Consider the following 25,936-nt stretch of genomic DNA (forward strand, 5'->3'; position numbering starts at 1 on the left):
TTAATTCGGTTATTCAGCATACATCTAGCACCTGCTGTATGCTGAGCACTGTCCTGATCAAGGAATTCAACAGCGAGCAAGGGAGATTCCCTCCCTGTGGAGCTTGGTGGAGGAGACACACAGTCAGTTGATGTGTTTTAGGTGGACTTTAGTCCTCTGAAGAATATCGCTGGTGATGGCCTACAGAGTGACTAGGACGTGCTCTTTTATACAGGGTGGCAAGGAAGGGGGTTTTGAGGTGGTGACATTTGGACAGGGACCCCGAATGAGGTAGGGTGGGCTAGGGAGGGGAGCCAGGTGGTAAGGACAGGTCTTGAGCTGGGGGTGCTTTGCATAGGGGCCCATGAGGCTAGAACAAACAGGGGGGAGATGGAGGAGAGAGGGCAAATGTTACCTTCAGACCCACGGCTGGGAACAGACCTCACAGGGCCCTGAAGACACCAGTGAGGACGTGGCCTTTTGTTCTAAGTGACCAAGGAAGGAAGCGCTGAAGGCTCGTGAGTTATGGTTGAATCCTTCTGGCCTGGGTGTGCACATAGGAAGCGCAGCGAGAAGCCCCCTGTGTGCAGAGGTGACAGTGCGGGGCCAGGGGCCCAAGTGAGCAGGACAGAGGCTGGATGTGTCTGAAGGCAGAGAAGGGAGGGGCTGATGTCTTCACTGTGGGTGACAAGAGAAGAAAACTTGTAGAGAAGGACTCCCATGTTTTTGTCCAAAGTAACTGGAAGAATGGAGAGCATGTTCACTGATACAGGGAAGGGAGTGACCCAAGGAATCCGGGGCCAAGTGGGAATCAGGAGTGTGATTTGGCCCACATCAGTACCCAGGTGGCAATGTTAATAAACTGTTGTGTCCCAGCCTGAAGTTCAGGGAAGAGCTCAGGGCTGTAGGTAACCTGAGGCCACAGCCACGCAAGTGACCTAGTTAGGGTTCACAGGGAGGAGTTAGTGGTGGCTTTCACATGGACTGAGCTGCCTCCAATGAGTGGCTTCTCCACGGCACAGTCCTTCCCTCTGACGAAGCTAGTCCCTTTTGGCGATCCCTTACTTCTTGGTTGAATGCTTTTATGATTGTGTTCTTATCTTTTGTGCTCTACTGCACCTGCTCGCAGTAGAGGTATACTTGAAATATAAAGAATTCATTCTAGTTTACAGTTACAACTTTTAAGGGGTGCAAGCAGCTAAGGAGTGCTGGGTTTTGATAGTTTGTGCAGCCTCGTGCTTTTCATCGTAGATGCTGTTGGTTGACAGTGGCCTAAGGTCCGGGCTGGATCTTGTGTGCATGACACTTGGGTAGGGGGAGTAGACGAAGAAAAGAGAGTCTCCCTGCTGGAACCCCTCCCTACACTGCTTGTTTATACATGTGGGAGATATTGCTCATTTGCCAAAAAAAATAAAAATAAAAAGTTGAACCATCTCAAGGCCTTGAGGCTCAGTGGGTCCCGCTCCAAGTCTGTGGGTTTTCTCTTGTTTCCCAGTCCCAAACTTTCACTTTTCCTCCTTCCTCGGAGAAAAACAAATTTGCAGGAATGTTTGTCATCTTCTTGTTAGGAGACAAGAAGCAAGTATAGTTGAACAACTCAGGGTTAGGGGTACCGACTCCCTTGTAGTTGCAACTCCACATATAACTTTTGACTCCCCAGAACTTTACTAATAGCTACTATGGACCTAGAAGCCTTAACAGTAGCACAAACAGCCGACGAGCACGCATTCTGTATGTTATGTGTGTTATTTTATATACTGTATTCTTGCCATAAAGTAAGCTAGAGAAAATAAGTGCTATTAAGAAAATCGTATGGAAGAGAAAATATATTTCCTGTTCATCAAGTGGAAGCAGATCATTGCAGAGGTGGATCACCTCCAGCCTGTGGTCTTCACGTGGTGTAGGCTGAGGAAGAGGAGGGCTTGGTCTTGATGTCCGGGGTGGCAGAGGCGAAAGAAAACCCTCATATAAGCAGACCCACGCAGTTCAAACCGGGTTGTTCAAGGATCTGCCTGCATATGGTTTCTGATCATTCTTAAAGACTCAGTTCTTCAGAATCAGGTAGATTTTGATACGGCCCTTGGGCCGGTGTTTCAAATTTCAGGTCATAAAAGCTCCTTTTATTTCCCGTTGAAAGGAAAACTCGTGTCGGAGGGAGAATGTGGTAGTCTGAGTGCTTTTATGCTGTCTGCAGTAAGTTCTCTGGGCCTGGAACCATTTTCCAGTAAGAAGTAGGTGACAGGCTATCAAAATAAAGAGTAACCTTTTGAAAGCACTTCAGTCCAGCGGTGTGGGCTTTTTATAATCCTGCCTTGCGTTTCGAGAGAGGGGAAAGCCGAGTTGGGTTTGGGCTCTGTTCCTTCCCACCCCGCACCTCTCCCCAACACACTTTGATCTGTGAAGCTTGTCTAATCCTTGGCCAAGTCTGCTGGAACTTTATCCAGAGCAGGAAAAGGGGAAATAGTTTTCCTTTTTGGGTGGATTTGTATTTATATAAAACCCTTAGCAATACAAACGGAGCCAAGTGGCAGGAGCACGCATCTAAGGGGAGGTGCAGTGGAGGAAGAGACTTAGCTCCTCTGTCCCTCTGCACTGAGTCAGCTTTGACTTGGGTCATCAGACCTTTTAAGGGTCAATGATGTGATCAGTCCTCGTGCTCATTTACCTGAGGACATACTTAGATATGGGGCCATGGTGGAGAAGCAGGGGACTTAGCCAGCAGCCGATCAGTTAACTCCAGAACATCGCTCCAGGGTGGGTGTCTCTCTCACTGTGTATCTGTGTCACTGTACAGTGTCCCCCTTACCCTTGGGGGTTACATTCCAGGATCTCCAGCGGATGCCTGAAACCACTGATGGTACTGAACCTGATTGCCATCAATTGGAACATTTTTCTGTTTCTGTTCTCATCTTTCAACCACAAATTTAATGCCTTTTTCATCTTAACCAAACACTTAACATGTACTGAGACCATACATTTTGCGGTGTATGGAGCGACAGCAAAACTAACATGAATTTCTTTTTCCTTTTGCATAATTTCAGGGATACAAGATTTGTTCTTACCATAGATCTTAGCAAGCTCCACATACTTTTTTTTTTTTTGCTTTTATTAAGACAAGAACTTTCGCCCTTTCACTTAAAGGAAGCACTTTCTGGCTTCTCTTTGGCAGATCCAAATGCCTGCATCACTACTCTTGCGTGTTGGGACCATTACGAAGTAAAAGAAGGGTGACTTGAATTACAAGGACTATGATACCACGACAGTCCATCTGATAAGCAAGGCAGCTACTGAGTGACTACGGGGCAGGTGGTGACTACAGCATGGAGACACTGATGGGGGCGGGGCAAGAGTTCATCACGCTGCACAGAATGGCACACCATTTAAAACTTATGGATTGTTTCTGGAATTTTCCATTTAATAGTTTTGGACCCAGGTTGACTGCGGGTAACTGAAGCCTCTGAAAGCAAAACCAAGGATAAGGAGAGACCACTAGACATATGGGTAGATGGCTAGACAGTAGGTAGATGAACAATTTGTTCACTTTACTGTCTTTCATTGTCACTGAGAGACTAGTGTTGTAGAAGGCCTTAGCTATCCTCTGTAGCATCAGTTTGGGGAGCTTTAGCTTCTCACAGTGTTCCCCACTGTTAATTCACTTGCATGCATTTGTCTCAACATTTTTTACACCAGCCCTCGCAACTTCCTGTGGATAGTGAGATTTTTAAGCTCTCGTGCCATAGATGCAAATGTTTTTTGTTGTAGGGGAAGAAGGGAAAATTTCTCCTTTGCTCTCAGAAGGGTCACTGAAAATCAACTGACAAAAGGCAGGCAGATTAATAAGAGAAAAGGCATACAAATTTATTAACATGCATGGGAGTGGGGGACACAGAATGATGACCCCAAGCCCCCAATGGGGTACAGAAGCTCATATATCCTTTCTCATAGGGAAGGAAGGAGATAGGGAATGTAGACAGTTCTTTTGAGGGGCAGTAAATGATTATTAGGGAGGATGAATGGGCCAGGGAGACAGAAGTTAACTTATAAATGATTCTCTTTGGAATCAGAATGAGCCCGAGAGGCAGAGGCAGGCATTATCTTGTGAAAAAGTCTGTCCAGGTGTGGTTGCATTCCTCAGTCATCTTTTTTGCAGTAAGATTTCAAGGAGGGCATAGAAGGGAGGTTGTGTTACCTACTTTTGGTTAAGAAGCTTAGTTGGTTAGATAAGGAAATTCCAGAGATATAGTCCATCCCTGCACTCGGGGGTGGGGGAGAAATGAGATAAGATTAGAGGGACCTTGGTTCTAAGCCTTATTTCCTTTATTGGGTGGATTTGGATTCAGATCAGCCAAATTGAGGTCCTTCACTTTTCAAAAGCACCAGCATGCCCAGGTGCCATATATTGGGGTATTGTTTTCTGTGCCTCAACATTGTGTAAAGCCATAAATGGTGCCCTGTGGTTCTACTTTTTTAAGATATGAGGTGGCCCATTTTTAGACTTTGCAGAGAAATTGCTTACAGAATCTAAAGGCAAGATCTGTCATTCATGTATTATTGCAGTTTGTGTAGCATCAGGGCTAACCCAAGACTGATAAAGATAATAAGAACAGCAAGTTGAAAGAACATTGATATAGAACAGTCTTTTACTTTGCTGCTGTTTGGTCTTTTAGAACCAAGAGCAAAGCCCTTCTTACTAGGTGACTCAGCTTCCTGCACCCTCCCTGGAGCAGTTTCTCCTGCATATTAATAAATGCCACGTGAGCCAGGTTCACTTGCTGGCCTAGGATGTTTATTTTGTGTCTGGGGGAATCTCACACTTCTAAGTGGAATCCTCCCAAGGTTTCTACCTGGCCTCTCATCCCAACATACACTGGATGCTTGGGGAAAGAACCTCCCTCAGGGCCTCTGGAGATGCTGAGACCCTCGAGCTTCAGCAGGTGAATGTGCAGGAAGGAGGAAGAGGCAGATGGGCTCTCCTACTTCAGGAAATGCAGGAGGAAAAGGACTCAAATAGCCAAGCCTCAGGAAGGGTGCAAGAAGAATGACACAGAGGATCGGATGTGTGTGAATAAAAAGCACACACACACACAAAAAAAACACCCAAAAAGTATTAAAAGGGGAAATATCAGCTTGTAATATGAGAGAAAAGACTAGCAGTTTATTCCTTTTGGTTTTTCTGTGGTTGAACTTTTGCCAAATGCTTTGGAAGAGGCGCTGTGATCTGAGGCCACAACTCTTTGATCTAGAAGAGACCTAAGCAACGCTCCACCAGGGGCCCATGGACCAAATGCAGCTCTTCTCTTTTTAGCATACCTGAGATATTTACTTGTCCCCTTCTCCCTCCCATCCCTCAAACCAAAAAGCAAAAGCTTTATGTAATAAGCAGGCAAGCGTTACTGTTAGGATGATCATCTGGCAGGAGCCGGGCTAACCAAGGAAGAGCTGAGCTTGTTGGCTGCAGGTTGGAGCACCTGCCAGGAAGGGTGGGACAGAAGGTGTCAGGCGCACCTATGCTCAGCACTTGGCGTGGCTTCCCTTACAACATTCATCAGGAGCATCTGAGAATGTCACAGGTAAAGATCACTGTGTGCATCACAGGAGTAATCAAGATTGTGACCTTTGTTTTTCCTTCTGCCTTGTAACTATCACCACTGCCACCAATTTGGAGGATGTTAGGAAGAAGCAGAAGTGAAATGTTGAGGTTTAGTTTGTTTGGTGCTGTCTGACAACTAGCCTTGCAATAGTCACTAAAGATGAGTACCGAGTTGTATCCCTAGTTTAAGAGCATCTCTGAGAACCCCAATCAGCCTGATTTTCTTTGCCCTGTAGACAGTACTGTCTTACTGATACGACTTTCCAAGTTGTCCTCAAAGCTTCACGACATACAAGGGCATTTCTGAGTTTTTGTTTTGTTTTGTTTTTGTTTTTTTTTAAAAAGCAGTCTCAGCATTCAGAATTGAAACTGGACTTGAGAAGTTCACAGATGACTGGAGATGGAAATTTTCTTTACATTGTAAAATGGCCTAGAACTCAGTGGATTCTTTCATTGTGAAGACTTTCAGGGATATAGGGTGAAAATGAAAATGCAGTTCTCGAAGAGGTTCACAATTTTTGATGGTATAAGTGTTCGCAGCTGCTGTTGGAATTCATGCCTTAGGATATATCCAATTAACAAGGGGTTTTATCAGTTTGACTAATTTTCATGGGGATCTATAGTCAGTTATCCCTCAGTATCCTTGGGTAATTGGTTTCAGGACACCCAAGGGCACCAAAATCCATGGATGTTCAAATCCCTGATATAAAATGGGATAGTATTTGCATATAACCTACACATATCCTCCTGTATACTTCAAATCATCTTTAGATTACTTATAATAGCTAATACAATGTAAATGCTATGTAAATAGTTGTTATACTCTATTGTTTAGGGAATAATGACAAGGAAAACTTACACATGCTCAGTACAGACATTTTTTTAAAAAAATTTTCAATCTGCAGTTAGTTGAATCCACAGATGCAGAATCCAGATACAGAGGGCTGACTGTAACTGAGTCAGTCAGAAGCAAACCCTGTTCACAAGAAGAATGTGGCATCCCTGTGGTTTTGGGGACCACTCTTTGAATCCCAACACTCGCTAAGAGTATAAGTGGCCAAGTACTGGGAAATATCTGTGGCACCCCAGGCTCTGCAGGGAAGATTCCTACTGAATCTACAAATGCCCCAGCCAATTCCCTGGCAAGTTCTGTAGCATCTCCCATGGGTACCTCCACAGAGAGTTTCTCATCTAATTTATACCCGGATTTTTTAACCAATAAACGAATGCCTGCCTCCAGGTTATTGTCAGCTCCTGCTTTCTCAAAAGTTACAGTAAACTTTCTAAAACTACATAATTTTGTATTTATTTTCATTTTAAATTCACTTTGAAGTTTAATCTTTTAGTTTAAATGACAGAAAGTACCTTTAAGTGACATTTAATGACTTGCATCTTTTGGCTTTTAAATTTATTTTTTCAATTTGCATTTATTCACCTTGGCTGTTTGTAAAATGACATTTGAAGACAACTTACTACCATTTGAGAAGGGCATATTTTCATAATTAGGCATAATTCTTATTTGTGCCCTGTGGCACCTTCTGGGCTTGGAGAAGAAGGTCCCGATCTATTCCTGCTTTTTGCACAGACTTTCGTGTTACTTCCTGCATGCTACTTCCTCTTCTAAAAAAAGTTATAATTTATGATCAAAGGGTCGGGACCAAAGTCGCTTCATAAAATAGATTTTTTTATATTAATCGAGCCTGTCAGAAAGCCTGACTTGGTCTATTTATTGTACCGTGCTTCCCCAAAATAAGACAGGGTCTTATATTTATTTTTCCTCAAGAAGACACCCTAGGGCTTATTGTCAGGGGATGTGTTACTTTTTTTAAATACGATACAACACTCTATATTTATTCACATATAGTTAAGTCGTCATCTTCTGGAACATCATAACTCTTCCAAACCCCAAATTCCATCCTGAATTTCTTGCGACTCTATTTCCTTTAGAACCACTGGCCCCAATCTCTCATGTGGAGCAATAGAGCTCACGGGGCAAATGAGAAGGGCTGCTCGTCGTCTTTACCACTCCGCGATGAAATGCATGGGTTGTGCAAATACGCTGCGTAGCCACGCCCGTCCCTAGTCTTATTTTCGGGGTAGGGCTTCTATTGCGCAAATGCTTAGAAATCCTGCTGGGGCTTATTTTATGGGGTAGGGCTTATTTTTGGGGAAACACGGTATTTCTTCTGAGCAGCAGGTGCTCTAGGAGCTGCCCAGCATGATCCTGTGCTGTTGAGAGGTGCAGCTCTGGGGACTGACCCCCAACAGGGGAAAGGCATCCCAGTTTGCAAATAGTTGGCTTTGTTGGAACCTGCAGGTGTGGCGAGATCTCTTCTGCCACTTTTTTCTAATGCCTTTTTTTTTTGAGACAGAGTCTCACTGTGTCTCCCAGGCTAGAGTGCAGTGGTGTCATCATAGCTTACTGCAGCCTTGATCTCCTGGGCTCAGGTGATCCTCCTGCCTCAGCCTCCCAAGTAGCTGGAGCTACCACACCCTGCCTCTTTTCTAATGGTTTTAAACATGCGCAGTGGCACATTTTTAAATTGAACATTTTAATGTTTAGTGTTTGCTTCTCCCGTGTGTATGCATCCTGGGCTTTCTCTTGCTTTGAGGCAAGGTACCCTTTTATCTCTGTCTGGCTTTCCTCTTCCACGTAAAAGTGACCGTGTAATTCTCCAGTTCTTGCTGTCTCTGATAAGTCCGTGGACCTGCAAAGTGGGGAACGTTCCTGTGCATTGATTTCAGATGCTGCTGCCTTCGCCCTACAGAGGCGTGTGAAATTATGTATCTCCATGCGGCTAAGTCCAGATTCACACCTAATTAAAAGCCAGCAGTAGACTTTGGGGGCCAGAAGGGCTATGAATTCCAGCATATTAGAGTGAAAACAGACTTGAAGGCATCTGGATAATTTGTAATTTAATAGAACCTATACAGATTGTTTAAAGTTTTAATTTCTAGACCACCTTTGCTGTATTGAGGGATGTTTATAACTTGGGTCTTTACCCTGGATGAGGAAGTGGCTTTTGTTTGCATTGGGGTAAAAAAACCTTTTGGGCTTTAAATTTTGCAGTTGGAGTCATCAGTATAAATTTTTAGCATTTTGCATAATGTGCCCAATATTTGAGAATTCTGATGATTAGCAGAAAAAGATGAGCTCATATTTCATTTATCTTCTGTTGATTAGGAAAAAAATCCTAATGTAACTTGGTGTTCTGTTCTTCCACGGGGCAGCGGGGATGGAGAATGGACAGTTGATAAGAGTTTGCTAGCATTCTAATGGCGGAGATCTTATTAAGCACAGTTTGGTGGGTGCAAGGAGGCTGGGTAGTGGCCTAAGATAGTCGTAGTAGATGCAGTATTCTATTCAGCAGGCCAAATTTCTGTACCTTCAAGAAGACTGTGTTATAAACCACACCACACATGAATAGAAAATTTCCAAATACAGAGACAGCATCAGCATTTAAAGTTGGCATCCACCTTCCATGGAAGCATACTTTAGTCTCTTTTCTTATTGACTTTATTGACTCAACATAAAAATAAGCCAAGCGTGATGGCACACACCTGTAGTCCCAGCTACTTGGGAGTCTGAGGAAGGAGGATCACTTGAGCCCAAGAGTTCAAGGCTGCAGTGAGCTATGATGATGCCACTGCACTCCAGCCTGGGTGACAGAGTGAGATGCCATCTCTTAAAGAAAAAAAGGAAATAACCTCAGGACCAATTAATCTTGAATGACTCATTTCACTCTAAATTCATTTATGCTCTTGGCTTTGTTTGTTTCTAATTAGAATGTACTTTAAAATTTATATTTCTACATAAAAATGTCAGTCTTGTAATATTTAATGACTGAAGAATATTCCACCTTGTTAATGTGTTATAGGTTTTAGTCATTTCCCCCTTGTTGGACATTTGAAGGAATTACCAGGTTTCTATGGTATTATAAATAGTGCTGCTATGAGCAATCACTGTATAATTTTGACAGAAAGGCCTGCTTCCTTTAAGCAATTTTCTGAAAATAGAAATATACCAGGTCAAATGTATATTTTTTTTCTTGGTCTGTTGCTAACATGCTCTGTGTAACTTTTTCTTTTTTAACATCTCCCACCAACTTTGGGATTTATCTTCTGAAGTTACTTTTGTTACTGATGACAAATATGTAATAAGATCAATAATTTTTTTTCATTTTGAATTTTTCTAATGTTTGGTGGGATGGTGTTTTGCATGTGATCATTTGTGGCCTAATCTTGGTGTATTGCAGGGAATCTGGGTACTGATCGTGTGCATGTATGAATTCTTTACACATCGGGAAGAGTAAGCTTTTATGAAATTTCATGAGTGTAATAATGTCAAGAACTTACTAGATGCCAGATAATCATTATGGTATCTTTCTCGCCAGATACTATTAATATGATCTGATGGTGAAGAGTTGAGTCAGATGGTCTTGGGTTCAAATCCCAGCACTGCTGCTGCTTCCGGTGACCACTGGCAAGTTGCTTACCCCCTCTGAGTCTCCATTTCATCTTCCATGTAATAAGGATAATTGTCCCCAACTCATAGTGTTGTCGTGAGTTCTCAGTGAGATAACTATACAGCATCAAGCCACGTAGTAAGTGCTTACTAAGTGTTAGTTGCTACTGTGATCCTTTTTCTTCCTGTGTTAACTTCATTTTTTTTTTTCAATTTGACATGTTTTTTCACTATTACAGCATGGTGGTACAGTGCACATACTATTCTCCATTCTGATAATGTTACTGGATCTTTTGGCACAATGTTCCCCACTCTTTGAAGTCTTTCCCAATCCTGTGAATCAGTATTAACCTCTACTTCTCATGACTCCCTCGGCATCTCTTGTAAATTTCCTCGGGGAGGATGCAGGATTATGTTTCTTTGCTGCACGTCTGTCTTCCTTTGTAGACAGAGAGAATCCCCCAGGACAGAAGCCATGCTCTAAATTCTCCGGCCCCTACATCTTCTTCACTTCTCACCCACACTTCCATAATTAGTTCTCCATAATTAGGGGGAGAATGCACTTTATTTTGAAGGTCAAGTTTGTTAAACTTGAGGATGGTAAGCTTTTGCCATTTTGCTAGCTAACACATATAATAAACTAATATCTTCATATTTGTATTAAGATAGGTTTGAGAGGAAAAGACTGCTTATGTGCTTAATCTAGGCACGTTTCTTATATCCTAAGAATACTGGCATCATGCAGTAGGTTGTTGGCGTATGCGGATGTGTTGGAAATTGTGAAGTGTTCTGCTTGTTCATTAGCATCAGATATATTTTTCGTGTGTGAAACTTCTCTATGCCTCCCACCTTCGTGTTCTTTCCATGACTGGCAGTGCTGCTAGGACAGGACCCAAACAAAACCAGTCAACCCCCCTTAGTATGTGTTGACACTGAATTGGGGGCGGGGATGGTCAGTAAAGCTGTTAGTTTAATAGAAATTGGGTGTGACCAAGGCTTAACGGTCTGCTGCACATACTTCACATTCAAATCAGGCAAACTGATCTTCTGATCCTCAAAAGCTACAACACATTCAGCCAAGAAGCCAGCTGTGCCAGGCTGATACCAGGGACGGGTGCTGGGCACAAGGGCTTGGCATCTGTAGTGTAGGCAGCTAAAAAGCAGATGGAGCTGAGGCCTGTATGAAACTCTAACCAGGAGAGAGTTTTCAGGAAAAACTGGGGAAGCTCAGTCTATGTTCAAGCCTTGGGGATGATTTTAGGACAGAAAGTAGAAAATGAAAATATTAGGTGAGGACAAATGAAGGGCGATCCAGGACCAGGGGTGTTCAGAGCACTTTCTCGTTCCAGTCCTAAGTGATAGCTTGGTTGGGTTGCAGACGGAAGCTCTCTGTGGGATTTGGAGCAGATCTGTTGAAGTCAGAGAGCTTCTGAGCTATAAGCTGATACTGCAACTGTATGCGTTCTGGGTTTCAGTCTAGCTCTAACATGCTGTCACTTGGGTTCATTTTGTTACATTGATAACATTTCACGTTTACATTTTTAACTTGCATTTTTATCTTTTCCTAGCTAGTGTCAGAGTATAGTTCTGACACCCATGTATCCATATAGCTAATGATGCTAAATTAACTTATGGAATAGTTTGGAGTTCACAATAGTTCAATTAAGGAACTCAAATTACATTCAGTTCATATTGTGCGATACTATATAAAAATGTTCAAATCAGGAAATGAATGTCTTTCATGAAAGTATAAATATGCCAATGCTCAGTTCATTATTAAAAAACGGTGTTTTTGGCCGGGCGCGGTGGCTCACGCCTATAATCCTAGCACTCTGGGAGGCTGAGGCGGGCGGATTGCTCGAAGTCAGGAGTTCAAAACCAGCCTGAGCAAGAGCGAGACCCCGTCCCTATTATAAATAGAAATTAGTTGGCCACCTAATATATATAGAAAAAATTAGCCGGGCATGGCAGCACATGCCTGTAGTCCCAGCTACTCTGGAGGCTGAGGCAGGAGGATTGCTTGAGCCCAGGAGTTTGAGGTTGCTGTGAGCTAGCCATGGCACTCACTCTAACCTGGGCAACAAAGGAAGACTCTGTCTCAAAAAAAAACAAATGGTGTTTTTAGATTGTGCCTCAAGGAAAGATGTACTCAGGCATGAAGAAGCACTCCCTGCTTTGGAGGGGACATTAGGCTGGGGGCAAAGGACAAGGGCCCAAGAAATGGGTTCCCAATGTGTACTTGCTACTTGTCAAGTAGCAAGTCCTGATGCTGGATTCTTTGCATAACTTCCCTCAGCATTAGCTTCCTCCATTGGAAACTAAAGATAAACTCTCCTAGAGACATCGTAAAGATCAAATGAGATGTACATTTAAAGCTCTTAGTTCACTGCCGGCACGTGGGTATAGCACGCTCCATCCGTGTGGGCTCAGCTGAAAATGAGGTGTTTGGAAATACGGTATTTTGAGGCAAAGGAGGTGTTTCACCTCCTGGGGTTTCAATTACCTGCAATCAACTGTGGTCTGAAAATAGGTGAGTACAGTACATCAGATATTTTGAGAGAGCAGGAGAAAGATCACATTTGCCGTAACTTGTATCACAGCATATTGTCACTGTTCTATTTTATTAGTTATTGTCTCTTATGCCTAATAATAAACTTTACCATAGGTATTATGTATAGGAAAAAAACTATGTAGAGTTTGGTGCCGTTTCAGGCAGCCCCTAGGGTCTTGGAACGTGTCCCCCAGGGATTAAGGGGGACTACTGTACTTTGATGTCTCTAGAATTTCAAGTCAGCCATAGATGGGGATGGCTACCATACAGCTGAAGTTTTAATTTCAGTAGTGTCTTTTCCCAGGTGGCAAACGTTTTGTGTCCTCAGTTTATTTACTTTCTAGGTGTAAGTAGGACAGTTTAAACCCCAACCTGTACCCTCTCCAGCCAGCAGCTTTTTTACTGGGGACTCTCTGAGGAAGGGCAGGGTGTCCTGGGTGAGCAGAGGCGGGTGGGGGAAATTAAGGCAACAAAGTCATTACTGCTCTTAGGGGCTTAGTGATCCAGCTGGGGAGAGAGTATATCCAGGGTGTGCAGAGTAACAGATTTCCTCTAGGTGTTACGGTAATCCATTAAGTTAATTATCTGTGTTTGCTAGACCCCATTAGTCACAAGATAGTGTTGTGTTGGTGATTCCAACTCTGCACAATTACCTGCCAGGTCTGAGGCTGCTTGCCTCGTTAACACCTTTAGTCTGCTGCATTTCCAGATCATGTATGCAGGGCTTTGTTGAAAGGCTGTTGTGGGCTGCCTAAATCCCATCTGCCCCAATCCTAATTATGGACACCTCCTTGGCAGCCCTTGCTTCCTGGGGCTCTGGGGACCCTGACTCAATTGGTGACACAGATCTTCAGAGTCAGTCTGTGAAAGGGAAGGTGAGCAGAACAGACACAGATGCTGCCTTTGTCTGGCACTATAGAATGTTCTCGTTCTCTGATGCAGATGAGAATTCAGGCGGTGGAGCAGAGGTTGCACATTTGTTCTGACTCCAGTGTCTACATACCCTTCGCTTTCTTGCTCCTGCCCATCTCCAAGTACTGCATTTCTCTGCAAAGTGATCCATTTTTAGGGCACATTGCTTTAATGCATTCTCTCTCTTGCAGGGGAGTTGCTGAGTCAGCCCAGACCAGAAGGAGTGGCAGAGATCATTTGCCCCAAGAACGGCAGCGAGCGAGTGAATGTTGCCTTGGTTTACCCACCTACGCCAACTGTGATCAGCCCCTGTTCCAAGTGAGTTCTGGAAGCTCCGTGACCTTTGCCTCTCGCTCTTGATCCTTTCTCCATAGCTGTGATGACAAAAGGCCAAGTTAAACTGCATCTGCACAAACCTTGTACCGTCCCCCAGAGCAGACATAATTCTTCTGGTGACAGCAACACGGGAACTTTTTATTTCTTCTGTTTTTATTTTTGCTGATAAAGTCAGGACATTTCTTAACAGCTTTATTGAGATATCATTCCCTTACCACACAGTTCACTCATTTAAAGTGTATATTTGTAGGTTACATGCAACCAAAAAGAGTTTTTGGATGGGTAGACTTAACTCTGTCATTGCAAAATTAAATGAGCCCTCAAAGAACAGTGAGGGCTCACTAAATAAGAAAAGCCTGCAGAAAATTGGTAATAGATTATTTTTTCATGCAGGGCTCTGATTCTCCAATCAGTCCCTGAAAATCAAGGGCTGTACAGTTTCTACCATCTTTCCCCCAAATGGACTTAAAGACAGAATTCCCTGTACATATGCAAACTAACTTTTAGATAGAAAGATAGCTTAGTATTCTAGATAAAACTCATCCTGTTTGGGTTTTGTGTGCATGGTTCTCTTTTCTTAAGAACCAAAGAGGTCACTTTTAAACTGAGATGAAATTGCCTGTATTTCTCAAATCTTGAAAAGTAGCAGCCACAGATCTTCTTGGCTCAAATCTCATTATCTGAGTGATGTCAGCAACATGACTTAGCCAGCCAAGTATTCCTATGCAGACAGCAAACTCTAATTTTTCTTCCTAGCTGTCTGCATAGAATTTTTTTAATGGAAAAATTATATATGAGTATAAGCTTTTACTAGGGAGATGGAAAGTTTGCAGTTGAGCATCGTGACATGCCCCCATCAGCCCGGGATACTCACTGTCCGGCTACATTCCAGAGAACTGGCTCGTCCCTGCAGCAGCAGCTTCCCTGCCTTTGGTGTGCTCTCTGCAGAGCCACGGTCTCCAGTGGCATTTTGGTTCCTTAGCAGCTGCGGCAGAAGTGTGATGCCTCCTTTTCTCCAAACTGAGAGATTCATTCGACAGAACATTCCTGAGCCATCTTTGCTGAAAGATAGCACTGAGCACCCAAGGGAAAATCTTATCTAAGGCGCTCATATTCAGAGTGCCGTTTTATCTAGCATGCACATGGTCTGATTTATCACTAATGTGACCCTATGACATTATGAAGTCTTAAATAGTAAAGGATTACATAGTCCCTTTGTATTAACCAGAATATCATGTCATAACAGACATTTTACCATTTTTTTAAATTTCTTTGAAATTGTGCCCATTGGTCCCTGTCTTTCAGATCTACCTCGGCTAAGGGTGGAAAAGGGATATTATAAAATGGGCAGGGTCTGGGACAGAGGGAAACAATTATTTGATATACTGTGCATCGGTGTAGATTTTCCAGAGCCGAGAGAGACATTCATCTATTGTTTTGCCATGGTCATTGACTAGGTGAGATGGGGGAGGAGTTAGAATATCCATTTGTGCAAGAAACCCCAGTGGGGCAAAGCCAGCTTTATCAGTGTCATCCCTGGGCTTTGTGTACTGCTGCAGAAAGACCACATTTATGGCAGCCTGAAAAAAAAATGTTATCAGCCTGTGTCTCTGACAGCTTACTGACCCCAAATAAACAAAGTCTGGGGTAATCAGAGGCACACAGCTTGCAGACTTCCAGATGCTGGAGGCAGGGAGCTCTCTTAAGGATTGATCCACTTTTGATTCCACTATCTAGATCGTTTTATTTTGAAATTCATCAAAAAAAGGTCTCATCAAATGGATGACAACTTTACAGTATAATTGGCAACTCTAAATAGGGAAGTTTCACATTCCTGGTAAGACTTTTCTTGGAAATTACGATTTTTTTAGTGTGGAGGCAAGAAGAACATGATCTCTTATGCAACTGCTTGTGTAAAGGTACTCCTAGATTCGAAGCCCACCTCCCAGCCCCCTGAAGCATCTGTAGTTCGTATCCTCGAACACAAAACAAACATAGCCCAGCCCCAGTGGAAGGTCTGACTGCCAAGACAATGACAGGGTATTGGATGCAGGAGATTTGGGAGGATTGATGAGGAGAGCTGTCAAGTCAACACAGCTGAGCCTGAGACTTGGGGGCCCTGCATGCACTAGGGGTTGGGGCTGTTGCACTGGCTTTGCAATTTGAAGCAAGTTAACCTAAGCAGGTCACCGTACAGATTGGGTTTTTTTAAATCTGGTATGTATGTCATGATTTCTTGGGGGAGGGACCAGGCATGAGTCTTTAGAATCATCAGCGTGGCTTTTTTTATTTTAATGTGTGTCTGCTGGACTTTCTGGTCACTCAGATGCCCCTAAGGGTGGGCTCAATGGGCAGCACTAAGACGGAACTGTGCACACTGCCTTGCTGTGAGCCACAGAGAAGTCCGTTCCCCTGTTCAAATCAGGACGGGATCAGGAGTGACAGGCTATTATCATTTTGCTGGGACAGTCCCAGGCATGCCAGAATAATCACCCTACTTTTTTTTTTGAAACAGTCTGTTTGTTGCCCAGGCTCGAGTGAGTGCCGTGGCATCAGCCTTGCTCACAGCAACCTCAATCTCCTGGGCTCAAGCGATCCTCCTGCCTTAGCATGCCTGGCTAATTTTTTTTTTTGTATGTATGTATGTATTTTTTTAGTAGAGACAGGGTGTCACTCAGGCTGGTTTTGAGCTCCTGACCTCGAGCGATCCACCCGTCTCGGACTCCCAGAGTGCCAGGATTACAGGCGTGAGCCACCATGCCCAGCCAGTCACCCTACTCTTAAACGCACTGATCTAGCACTTATGGTGGTTTTCAAAAAGACATCCCAAACCCTTCTTTGACTAGTTTACCCCTTTATAGGTCACATCAGAGACTTGTCATTTAGCTGTCTGCCTTTGACCAGGTATAAAATTAATGGAGCTAAAATGCGGTTTATAAAGAAAAAAAGTGGATGATTGTTAGTTGATTGTAATTATGAATTCTAAGCTTTTCTATTTCTCATTTTAAAGAATTTTTAGGTATTTTATTGCCACATGGGGAGACACAGAAAGGAGTACGTAGTAATTTTAAAAAACAACTTTAGGAGGCTGAGGCAGGAGGATCACTTGAGCCCAAGAGTTTGAGACCAGCCTGAGCAACATAGTGAAACCCGCCTCTACCCTCCCCCCCCAAAAAAAAAAACCATGCAGTTTACTCTTATAACTTGTCTCAGTGGTTGAGGTCTCAACTAGCATTCCATTGGGAAGAGGCTACAGGAACTGAATGAAATTCCTTCCCTCCCACCCCTCATCTTCCAGGAAGAAACAGGAGCTAAATGGTTTCCTCTTTGCTGATTATCAGATAGAAATGTGAGTAATTTCCATACTTTGGATTTCTTTGGGTTGATTTTCAAGGACATCTGCATTTGAGCTGTGGTGACTATTTTGCCTGGGTTGCTCTGAAAACCCCTGACTTCCTTGAGGATATGGATTGTGTGAGATTTTTTTTTTTAAAACAGTCTCATTCTGTTGCCCGGGGGCTAGAGTGCCATCAGCCTAACTCACAGCAACTTCAAACTCCTGGGCTCAAGCATTCCTTCTGACTCAGCTTCCCGAGTAGCTGGGACTACAGGCATGTGCTACCACACGCTGCTAATTTTTTCTATATATTTTTAGTTGTCCAGCTAATTTCTTTCTATTTTTAGTAGAGATGGGGTCTCACTCTTGCTCAGGCTGATCTCGAACTCCTGAGGCTCAGAGTGCTAGGATTACAGGTGTGAGCCATTGTGCCAGGCCATGTTTTTTTTAAAGCTTTGATGTATAAGTTCTATACCATAAAACTCACCCATTCAGTGAATATTATAGAATTGTACAACCATCACCACAATCTAATTTTAGAACATTTTCTTCACCCCCAAAGAAACCTGGGGCCTGTTGGCAGTCACTTGTGTCTAACACAATACCTGGTTCCATGCAGTCAGGAAATCTTTTTAGCACCACTTTGAAGAATGGTTCTGCTGGCTGGTGTGTTGATACGAAGCAGATTTCTGAGTTTTAAAGAAGTTCTTATACACACGTGTTATCCTGGGCACAGTTCAATCTAAAGGCAATGAGTTGGCTTTACCCCAACTGCCAGGCCCCGTTTCCTGGGCAGTGAAGAGGTATGGCTGTTTTGGAGGCAGAACTTCTTTATGGCAGCCTAATTAACCCCAAGATAGTTGAGGGGTGCTAAGCCTTGGAATTATGAGACATAAAGGGGCTAAAAATAGACTTTAAGGGCAAAAAAGTAGGGAACAAGTAGAAGAGATAATCTTAACATAAATTTTGTGAATTCCTATCTTTGTTCATTTGCTCTTCAGGTTCATTGGAACATTGAGACACAATATTCCAATTCCCAGGGGCTGTGAGCTCCTTTGGGCAAATGGCAGCTTGGCAGTTGCATTTCATTTTTAGGTGCCCTGGTGAATGTTTCCCTTTTTCTTTCCCTTTGTAAAAGGTTTAGACCAGGCATCCTCAAACTATGGCCCGCGGGCCACATGCTGGCTGCCTAGGACATTTATCTGGCTCACCGGGTGTTTTTGCCACCGCTGCCTGTCCTGCTTAGCAGCCCACTCGTCCCGGGCCCACGGTGCGCATGTGTGGAGTGTGCGCCGCAGTCTCCAATGGTCTGAGGGACAGTGAACTGGCCCCCTGTTTAAAAAGTTTGAGGACCCCTGGTTTAGACCAACCTCCTCCGCTACCAATATCAAAGAGTCCATACAGTTTAAAACTGCTGGATGACCCAATTTACCTACTGATTTTTTCTGTAAAAGGTGTAGAGAATTCGACAGGTTGGCATATGAAAATGTTGTACCTTGAGGCATCCTGGAATGCAACCCACATTCTTCCATGTGGTTTCTTAATGGACTGACCTTCAAACTTACAGGAAACGGGGATGTATCATTTTTATTTCTTGGTGGTGGACAGTTTCTCTTGTGGTGGTCCCGTGTCTGTGTGTCCTCCATCTCCTGGGGAGAGGTGGGAGTTCTCAGAGACTGAAGACGTTAATTCTGATCTTGGCGGGTCACGTGTTTCAGGATTAGCAAAAAGTGGGCTGGTTTGAAAACTGTTGAGCTAAGCTTTCTCCTTTTGCAGTAAATAATAATAGAAGGCAAGGCTGAGATACCACATTTCAAAATTCCCTTTTAAAATCGTAGATTATCACCTCTATATTGTAAAGTTCCCATTCAAGCAACAGTCCAGTAGTCTAACTTCACACAGATGAATTAGTATGGACTTGCTAAAGATTTCTTTAAAAAGCACTGGAGCAGGATGAATTTGGCTTCATCACAATGCTTCACTGTCCACAGAATTCTAGAACGTGGAGGGTGGGGATGGGCTGGTGTTTCCTAAGAAAAGGCTAAGTGAGGTTGCCTGTGGGGTGTATCATGTTGATTTGCATCGATTTGTTTTGTTCTATGCAGAATGAGAGAGCACATCGCCTCGCTACTTCTGTAGCCTAGAAGACATTGTGTTTCTTTCTTTAGTCTCCCATCAGCCACATTGATACTGGAATTTTTCCCCTCTCTGCTTAGGTATCTTCATACTTTCTTGGAAAATTAAGTGGAAAAGATACTGCATCTTTTCCTTATGCCATCATTTTTACTGTACCCAAACTGTGACTTTAGGAGCACCAATTTTTAAGGGTAAGTCTCCGTGAAGCAGAGAGAATTTCTTAAATAGGTAAGGCCTCCCCCTGAGCCCTTGAAGAATTTAGGGGTAAGAAGGGGGTGTGGGGATGAAGGGATTCTACAGAGCAGGACATTTTAAGATGACAAATCTTTTACATACCTAAAATCAAGTTGCAGTTGGGAATTAGGAAACTGCTTGACTCTTTTGCTTAATTTACTATCGTAGTATATATAGATTAGCAATCTTAGATCCTTGTTGGAAAAAGGAAATCATTTTTCTAAAAATGTATTATTATGCAGGAATATCACACCATCTGGGACTATGTAGGCATCACAAGCAGGAGGAGGGAGGGACTTTATTTTCTCCCCATGGAAACCCTAATAGAGAGGCAGAATATGCAGGCCTAGGACTGGCTAGCTTGGGCCATTTCAGTGGCTCTAGGGCTCAGGGTTGCCTGGTACCTGGCCCTGGGGTGATCAGGGCAGGTGGATAGTGGCCTGGGATGAGAAAGCCAGCTAGAGGCGGTGGCTGGGGTGTGGGTTCAGGACTTTGCATCCTCAGATGAGTTGTTTAGGAATTCCCCAACCCTGGGAGGGACAGTCCCTCTGGGATCAGCAAAGCCCCAAATATGAAAGCATCAGAATAAGAAAATGAAGCTGTAACACATTGCATTAACCAGGGCTTTTAATTTCAGCCTAAGCTTCTACATACCTTGAGTCTTGATTTCTTTGGGCAGGTTCTCTAACCTGGGATGATTCTGGGCCCTTCTGGTCTAGACCTCTGTTTCCTACCCAGCTGCACTGCTGGGTGTCCTATAGGTTTCTAGGGTGTACATCTGGATTTATTGTCTTCCTCCCCTAAAATTCTCCTTCTGTCTCGGGCGGTGGCTGGGCCTGAACGCCTTCCTCTCCTTTCTTCCCCAGGTACATTCATTCCCCAACACCTGTTAGCCTATCTTATCCATGTGCCCTGACATGAGGGAATTTGACCTTGTAACTTTCTCTTCAGCCCCAGGCTTCCCTCTAAGCCCCCATCGACACATGAGACACTTACCTACTGTCAGAGGTCCCCCGTGGGGCTCCACCGGCTGGCACTTTGCTGCCTGCCACCCCTCCCTCCTACCCAGTGATGGCTCCTTGGACCCTGAGGCCAGGGCCATGTGCCAGCTCCTCTGGGAAGCCACCCTTAATTGCAATCTCCCTCCTCCATTGCACATACCTGCATAAGGGCAGTGGTCTCACGGTATCTTGCCTGCTTTTTACCTGCGGTCTTTTCAGCAGATATTGAGGACCTAGAAAAAAAAAAAACAAATCAGACCCTGCCCTCAGTAATCTCATAGCCTCCTTGGGGAGAATGGGAATCAGAAATAACCACATGAACTTGTGTCTATTAATAATTAAAATATGGTACCTGCCATTGATAGGAGTATGAACAAAGTCCTGGAAGCACAGAAAAGACAGAACTCTACCAGGAAGACTCAGGAAGTAGTATTTGGGGTGGATCTTGAAGGATGAAGACCAGTTTATTGAGATGGAGAAGCGAGACAGAGAAGTTGACAGTTTGATGGCTCTTTTCCCTAAGAGACCAGATGTGTAGGTATCGATGTGGGACTGTGGAATATTCTTTCCTGGTGCCTTTGATTAGCTATTCTTGTGTTTCTCAGCCTAACGCGTGGCCCGGGGGAGCAGACAGCCAGACACTCTGCATTTCCAAAGGTTCTTTAGATGCAGTGAAAAATGTTTACATATCACGACTCCCACATGAATCCAAAACTCACACCACACCCAAGTTAACTGCTTTGTTGAGATGTGTTTTTATACTGCTATCCTCTCCTCCTTTCGATTTATTTATTTCTTGAATTTGAGGCAGTTTGCAGAACCTTCTCTTCCAGGAGTTTACTATATTAATAGGCCTCCCAAAAAGTGCTCATGGCTGAGTTACATAGAAATGCGAAACTATCGCTAGAACCTCGAATATTCACCCTCTCTTTTAGCTGTTGAACAAGTTTTGGAGTCAGACAACCTGGTTAAAGGCCGGGCTCTGCCACTCACTAGTACGTACCCTCGGGGAGATTATTCCAACTCTTAGAAGAGATGTCCTCAAACTTCAGCCCACCGAGGACATTTATCCGGCCCGCCAGGTGTTTTTGCTGCCACTGCCTGTCCTGCTTAGCAGCTGACTCGGCCCACAGTGCGCATGTGTGGAATGTGCACCACACTTTCCAACGGTCTGAGGGACAGTGAACTGGCCCCCCGTTTAAAAAGTTTGAGGACCCCTGACTTAGGACATGAGTTTCCTCCTTAGTAAAACGCAGAGTAAGATGGAGCTTACCTCGTGGGATTTTTAGGCGTTGAAGATGAATGAAATAATGCACTAAGAGTGAATGGCGCAATTCCTGGCATGTGGTTATAACTGGAAGGGGCTTATTTTTGGTGATGTCATTTGTCATCATGCTTGAACAAGCCCACAGCTGATTCTTGTATGGGCTGGAGAGATGTCGTAGGTGGATATTGACTTACTGGTGTCCATGAAATCAAGCAGCATTAGGAGAAGATGGGCTTTTAGGGACAACAGATCATAACCCTTTTCCCCTTTCATCACATGTTGCCAAAACACTTTCAAAAACATCCTGTCACATGTCGTTGTAAGAAAGCTAAAATAAAGGATCGCCATATTTACATTTGTTTCCATTGACCATTTTGTCTGAATTGAATGCCACTTGGTTTAATTCACTAAGGATGTAAGCGTTTTTTCATTTTATATTCTTCAAACTCCAGATTTTTGTTGGCAACCTCATAACATTTTAGGGCAAACCATGCTTCATAATCCAGATAGACATCTCTTGTTTTAGTATATATTCCTACTCCTGGGGGGTTATTTAGTGTGTGTCTATGTGTGACTGTTTATTGGAAGGAAGCAGTTCTGTGTTTAGAGTTGTAGGTTCTTAATTAGGGATCTGGTTAAGCTGGATAATTACAATGGAATAAGTGGCGAGAGCCAATTAGTGCAGTTCCTGGTTTAGGGCTTAACAGAGCTGAACATCACTAACAGAAATGGTTGGCAAATTTACTACTAAAAAGGCAACTCGCATCCCCATGAAGGAAAGAGTCTATCATTTGCATACTTATAAGGAATTCTAGAAGTAGAAATGAAAATCTGCAGGAATAGCTTTATAGCATCACCTCCTTTTCTTATCAACGAGGATAGTGTTGTCTAGTACCTTTTGTCATTTCTGTGCTTTCTTCTCATCCCCCCCATATAGGAAGAATGTTGGTGAAAAGCACAGAAACCAGTGACTTCGATGGCTGTGGAATTTTCGTGGAGCAAAGAGAGCATCCGAACTCCCCTGGATTATCTTTTGTACCCGGCGAACCCTTCACACTCCCCAGCGTGTTCTGTGAACTCGAGTGACAAAAGCACTCAGGGCGCTTTCAGAGGTGGGGTGCGGGTGGGGAGGACGGGCGAGAGATCAATGGAGCAAATGTTTTACAACCTGAACCTCAGAACTGTGATCCTCCAAGGAGAGCGCTACTTGAAGAAAAGAAACAAACAAAAAAGTCGAACAGCTTCTCAGGGATTTTGTTTTCCGTGCACATATAAGCCATAGTTGCAGTCCAGGTGGCAGTATTTAGAGCACTCAGATTTCAGTTCTGTTCAATGTGAAAGAGGGATCGACTGACGTTCATTGCTGTTCCGTAACTAGTGTAAGATATGTATATGTTTATCTTTATTTTTATAATATGCAAAATACATTTAAATTTATACAGTTTGAAGCTTCTAGCGTTAGTTAACACTGGGTGCAATATTCTGCATGAGAACTGTGCCAAGATGGGGCTGATTTCTTATTTTAGCATAAGCCTTTTTTTTCCTTTAATCCTCCTCAGATTAAAAAAAAAGTCTATGGATTAAGTGTTGGTACAAAGAAATTGCCAGAAATCAGCAAGACCCTTAAACGTGCATTTCAGACAGTGTCCCCTTCCTTTGCAGTAAAGGTCCCTGCTTATAAATCATCAGACACAGCAGGGTAATTATTCCTTTTCCTTCCCACATATCCTTAGTGCCAGCCCAAGGTGGGGCCTATGGGGACAAAGAGTCCATAAAAATCCTGTCTTTTAATAGCTCCAGATAATCAGGAGTCCGTTCTGATTCATGCAAACAACTCCGCTAATAAGTACCTTCCTTTTCTAGAACAGTCTGTGAAATTTAACAGAGCACATTGCAAGCCCTCCACAGCTGGGGGGAGACCTTAAGACAGTGAACTTCCTAATTGGAGAGAATAATCTCACATCGGTATTTATAAATACAGAGCCTCTGATTGGACAGTCTGCCATCAAGAACTAGTAAAAACCCTTGTTTTAAAATCTCCAAGAGGTAAAACTTAAAAAACAAAAAAGCAAACTAAACAAATTGCTCTCTTTTCTACTCCTAACTGGGGCCAAACAGCATATGCTGCAATAGTAACACATTCTCTGAGGAAGGTAAAGGACTCTAGTTACATCTGCCTCCTGAGTGTTGATTGAAAATGTGTAAAACTAACTGATTCTTTCCAGTGTCAGACAAGAAAAATGAGTGAGCTGGTGTTCCTCTTACTTCTTAAGTATTGATTCTTGGAAGGCCACAGTATACAAAGCCTCGACATCTTTTTTTTTTTAAAGAAAAATCAATTTCTATAGAGTATTTCCTGCCCCAGGAGTTAACTTCACTGACCCCAGGATCTCCAGTTAAACAAGTAGGATTTCTTATGATCGCAAAATCAATTGGGATCAGACTGTTTTTGCATTTTTGAGTACTTGAATAGGACCCCTCCAGTTGGAGATTTCGTTTTCTTTAGAAACAGTCACAAGATTCATCTGGTTAATCCCTTTTGTCACAGTTCTCGGATGTGTGCGAGTGTGTGTATGTCAAACCGAATGGTAACATTTAATTGCTTTCTGGACCATTGACTTGTTGGGCAATACGAGTTTTTTTAATTGGCCCAAAGACAGTTTCTAAACTGTGTGAAATTAACCAACTTTAACCAGTCTTGAGAAAAAGACTCTTCAGTATGTGACTTTGGGCAAACTTCCCAGGGGACCATATTAAATGAAAAAAAAAATGTTCCTTTGGGTGACACACCCTGCACAGTGTTTGCTATTATCATGAGCATAAATGCCCACATTCTTAATATCTAATATTATTTGACAAGTGATGTTTTGTGCTGTCATCTGAACCCTAGAGAAGCAGTGGAAGAAGAAACCTTGGTGTCACAGGTGTTTTAGCCAAATGGTCCACATGAGAGAATCGTGTGACCAAAAGCAGCTCCAGAGAAGCTTCTAGAACTTGCTTCAGGGTGGGAGGAGGGTTGGAAATCCAGAAAACATTGTGCTCTACAGGAATTTTCGGCCATCTATGCAGGAAATTCCGTTTTCTCTTTCAACACCTGGGAAGACTCAGCGGCCAGCCAAGACTGACAGGCAAATTCACTAAGCACAAGAGGAATTTTTTTTTCCACCCGAGAAGTCCCTTGCCTCTCAACCAAATGCCCTCCAAGTTTGTTATGGTTTCTATTCCTGCAACTTTGTGGTATCAAAACCACTTCCTGGAATTGTAAAAGCGTTGCCAGAATAAATGTTTTTCCCCCTTCTAAGAAAAAAAATAACGACAGTGCTCATATTTGACACTTGTGCATTCGACTCTCTTTTGAATGAATAAAGAGGAAAGGGTTTGGTGTAATTCCTGACGGGGTGTGTGTTGTTTTTCGTGCCAAGGTTTGTGGATTGTAATTGTGGTTTCTCATTTCATTGTCGTAACTGGGCAGAAATTTTTAAAAAATAATAAAATTCAGTAAAAAATGCAAAGAAGTGGTGACACAGTTCTATCCCCAGAGTTTAGTTATTTCTGTTTTTGTTCACTTTTAGTCTGTTTTATCACTTATACTTTTCAGTTCTTCAGTGACGCTGTTCAAGCTATGGTGGGGGAGGTGGTATCACCCTCAAACTGGAGTCTCTGTTGTCAAACTCTGCCTCTGGTTCCAGGGGTGCAACTCTGCATATCAGCTGTCTCTTAGATCAAGTCATTGTTTCAGTGATCCACTACATTCCTAAATCAAAGCTTATGAATTTGTTTTTTTTATTTTTTTTATTTTTTGAGACAGTCTCGCTTTGTTGCCCAGGCTAGAGTGAGTGCCCTGGCGTCAGCCTAGCTCACAGCAACCTCAAACTCCTGGGCTCAAGCAATCCTCCTGCCTCAGTCTCCCGAGTAGCTGGGACTATAGGCATGCGCCACCATGCCCGGCTAATTTTTTCTGTATTAGTTGGCCAATTAATTTCTATTTATAGTAGAGACAGGGTCTTGCTCTTGCTCAGGCTGGTTTCGAACTCCTGACCTCAAGCAATCCACCCACCTCGGCCTCCCAGAGTGCTAGGATTACAGGCGTGAGCCACCGCGCCCGGCCAAAGCTTATGACTTTGTGAT

The 25,936-nt window shown here is 43.3% G+C and overlaps 1 protein-coding gene across 3 annotated transcripts in view; it reads left to right on the top strand.

Annotated features, from left to right (window-relative positions):
- MFHAS1 (multifunctional ROCO family signaling regulator 1) overlaps window positions 1–25,202 on the top strand; it is a 94,828-nt gene extending 69,626 nt beyond the window's left edge. Inside the window, exons 2-4 of one of the 3 annotated variants that reach the window (XR_001147658.2) lie at window positions 13,689–13,815; window positions 19,387–19,497; window positions 22,746–25,202. Coding sequence is in view for 1 of the 3 variants with exons in the window: in XM_012739788.2 (XP_012595242.1) it covers window positions 13,689–13,815; window positions 22,746–22,779 (161 nt within the window). In the remaining 2 variants the exon portion in view is untranslated. Of the gene's footprint in view, window positions 1–13,688; window positions 13,816–19,386; window positions 19,498–22,745 lie in introns of those variants that run through there. The other 2 variants (XM_012739788.2, XR_012914728.1) reach the window with 2 other exon arrangements.
- Window positions 25,203–25,936: the final 734 nt, after the last annotated feature.

The sequence above is a fragment of the Microcebus murinus genome, chromosome 24 (assembly GCF_040939455.1).
Source record: "Microcebus murinus isolate Inina chromosome 24, M.murinus_Inina_mat1.0, whole genome shotgun sequence".
Classification (NCBI taxonomy): domain Eukaryota; kingdom Metazoa; phylum Chordata; class Mammalia; order Primates; family Cheirogaleidae; genus Microcebus; species Microcebus murinus.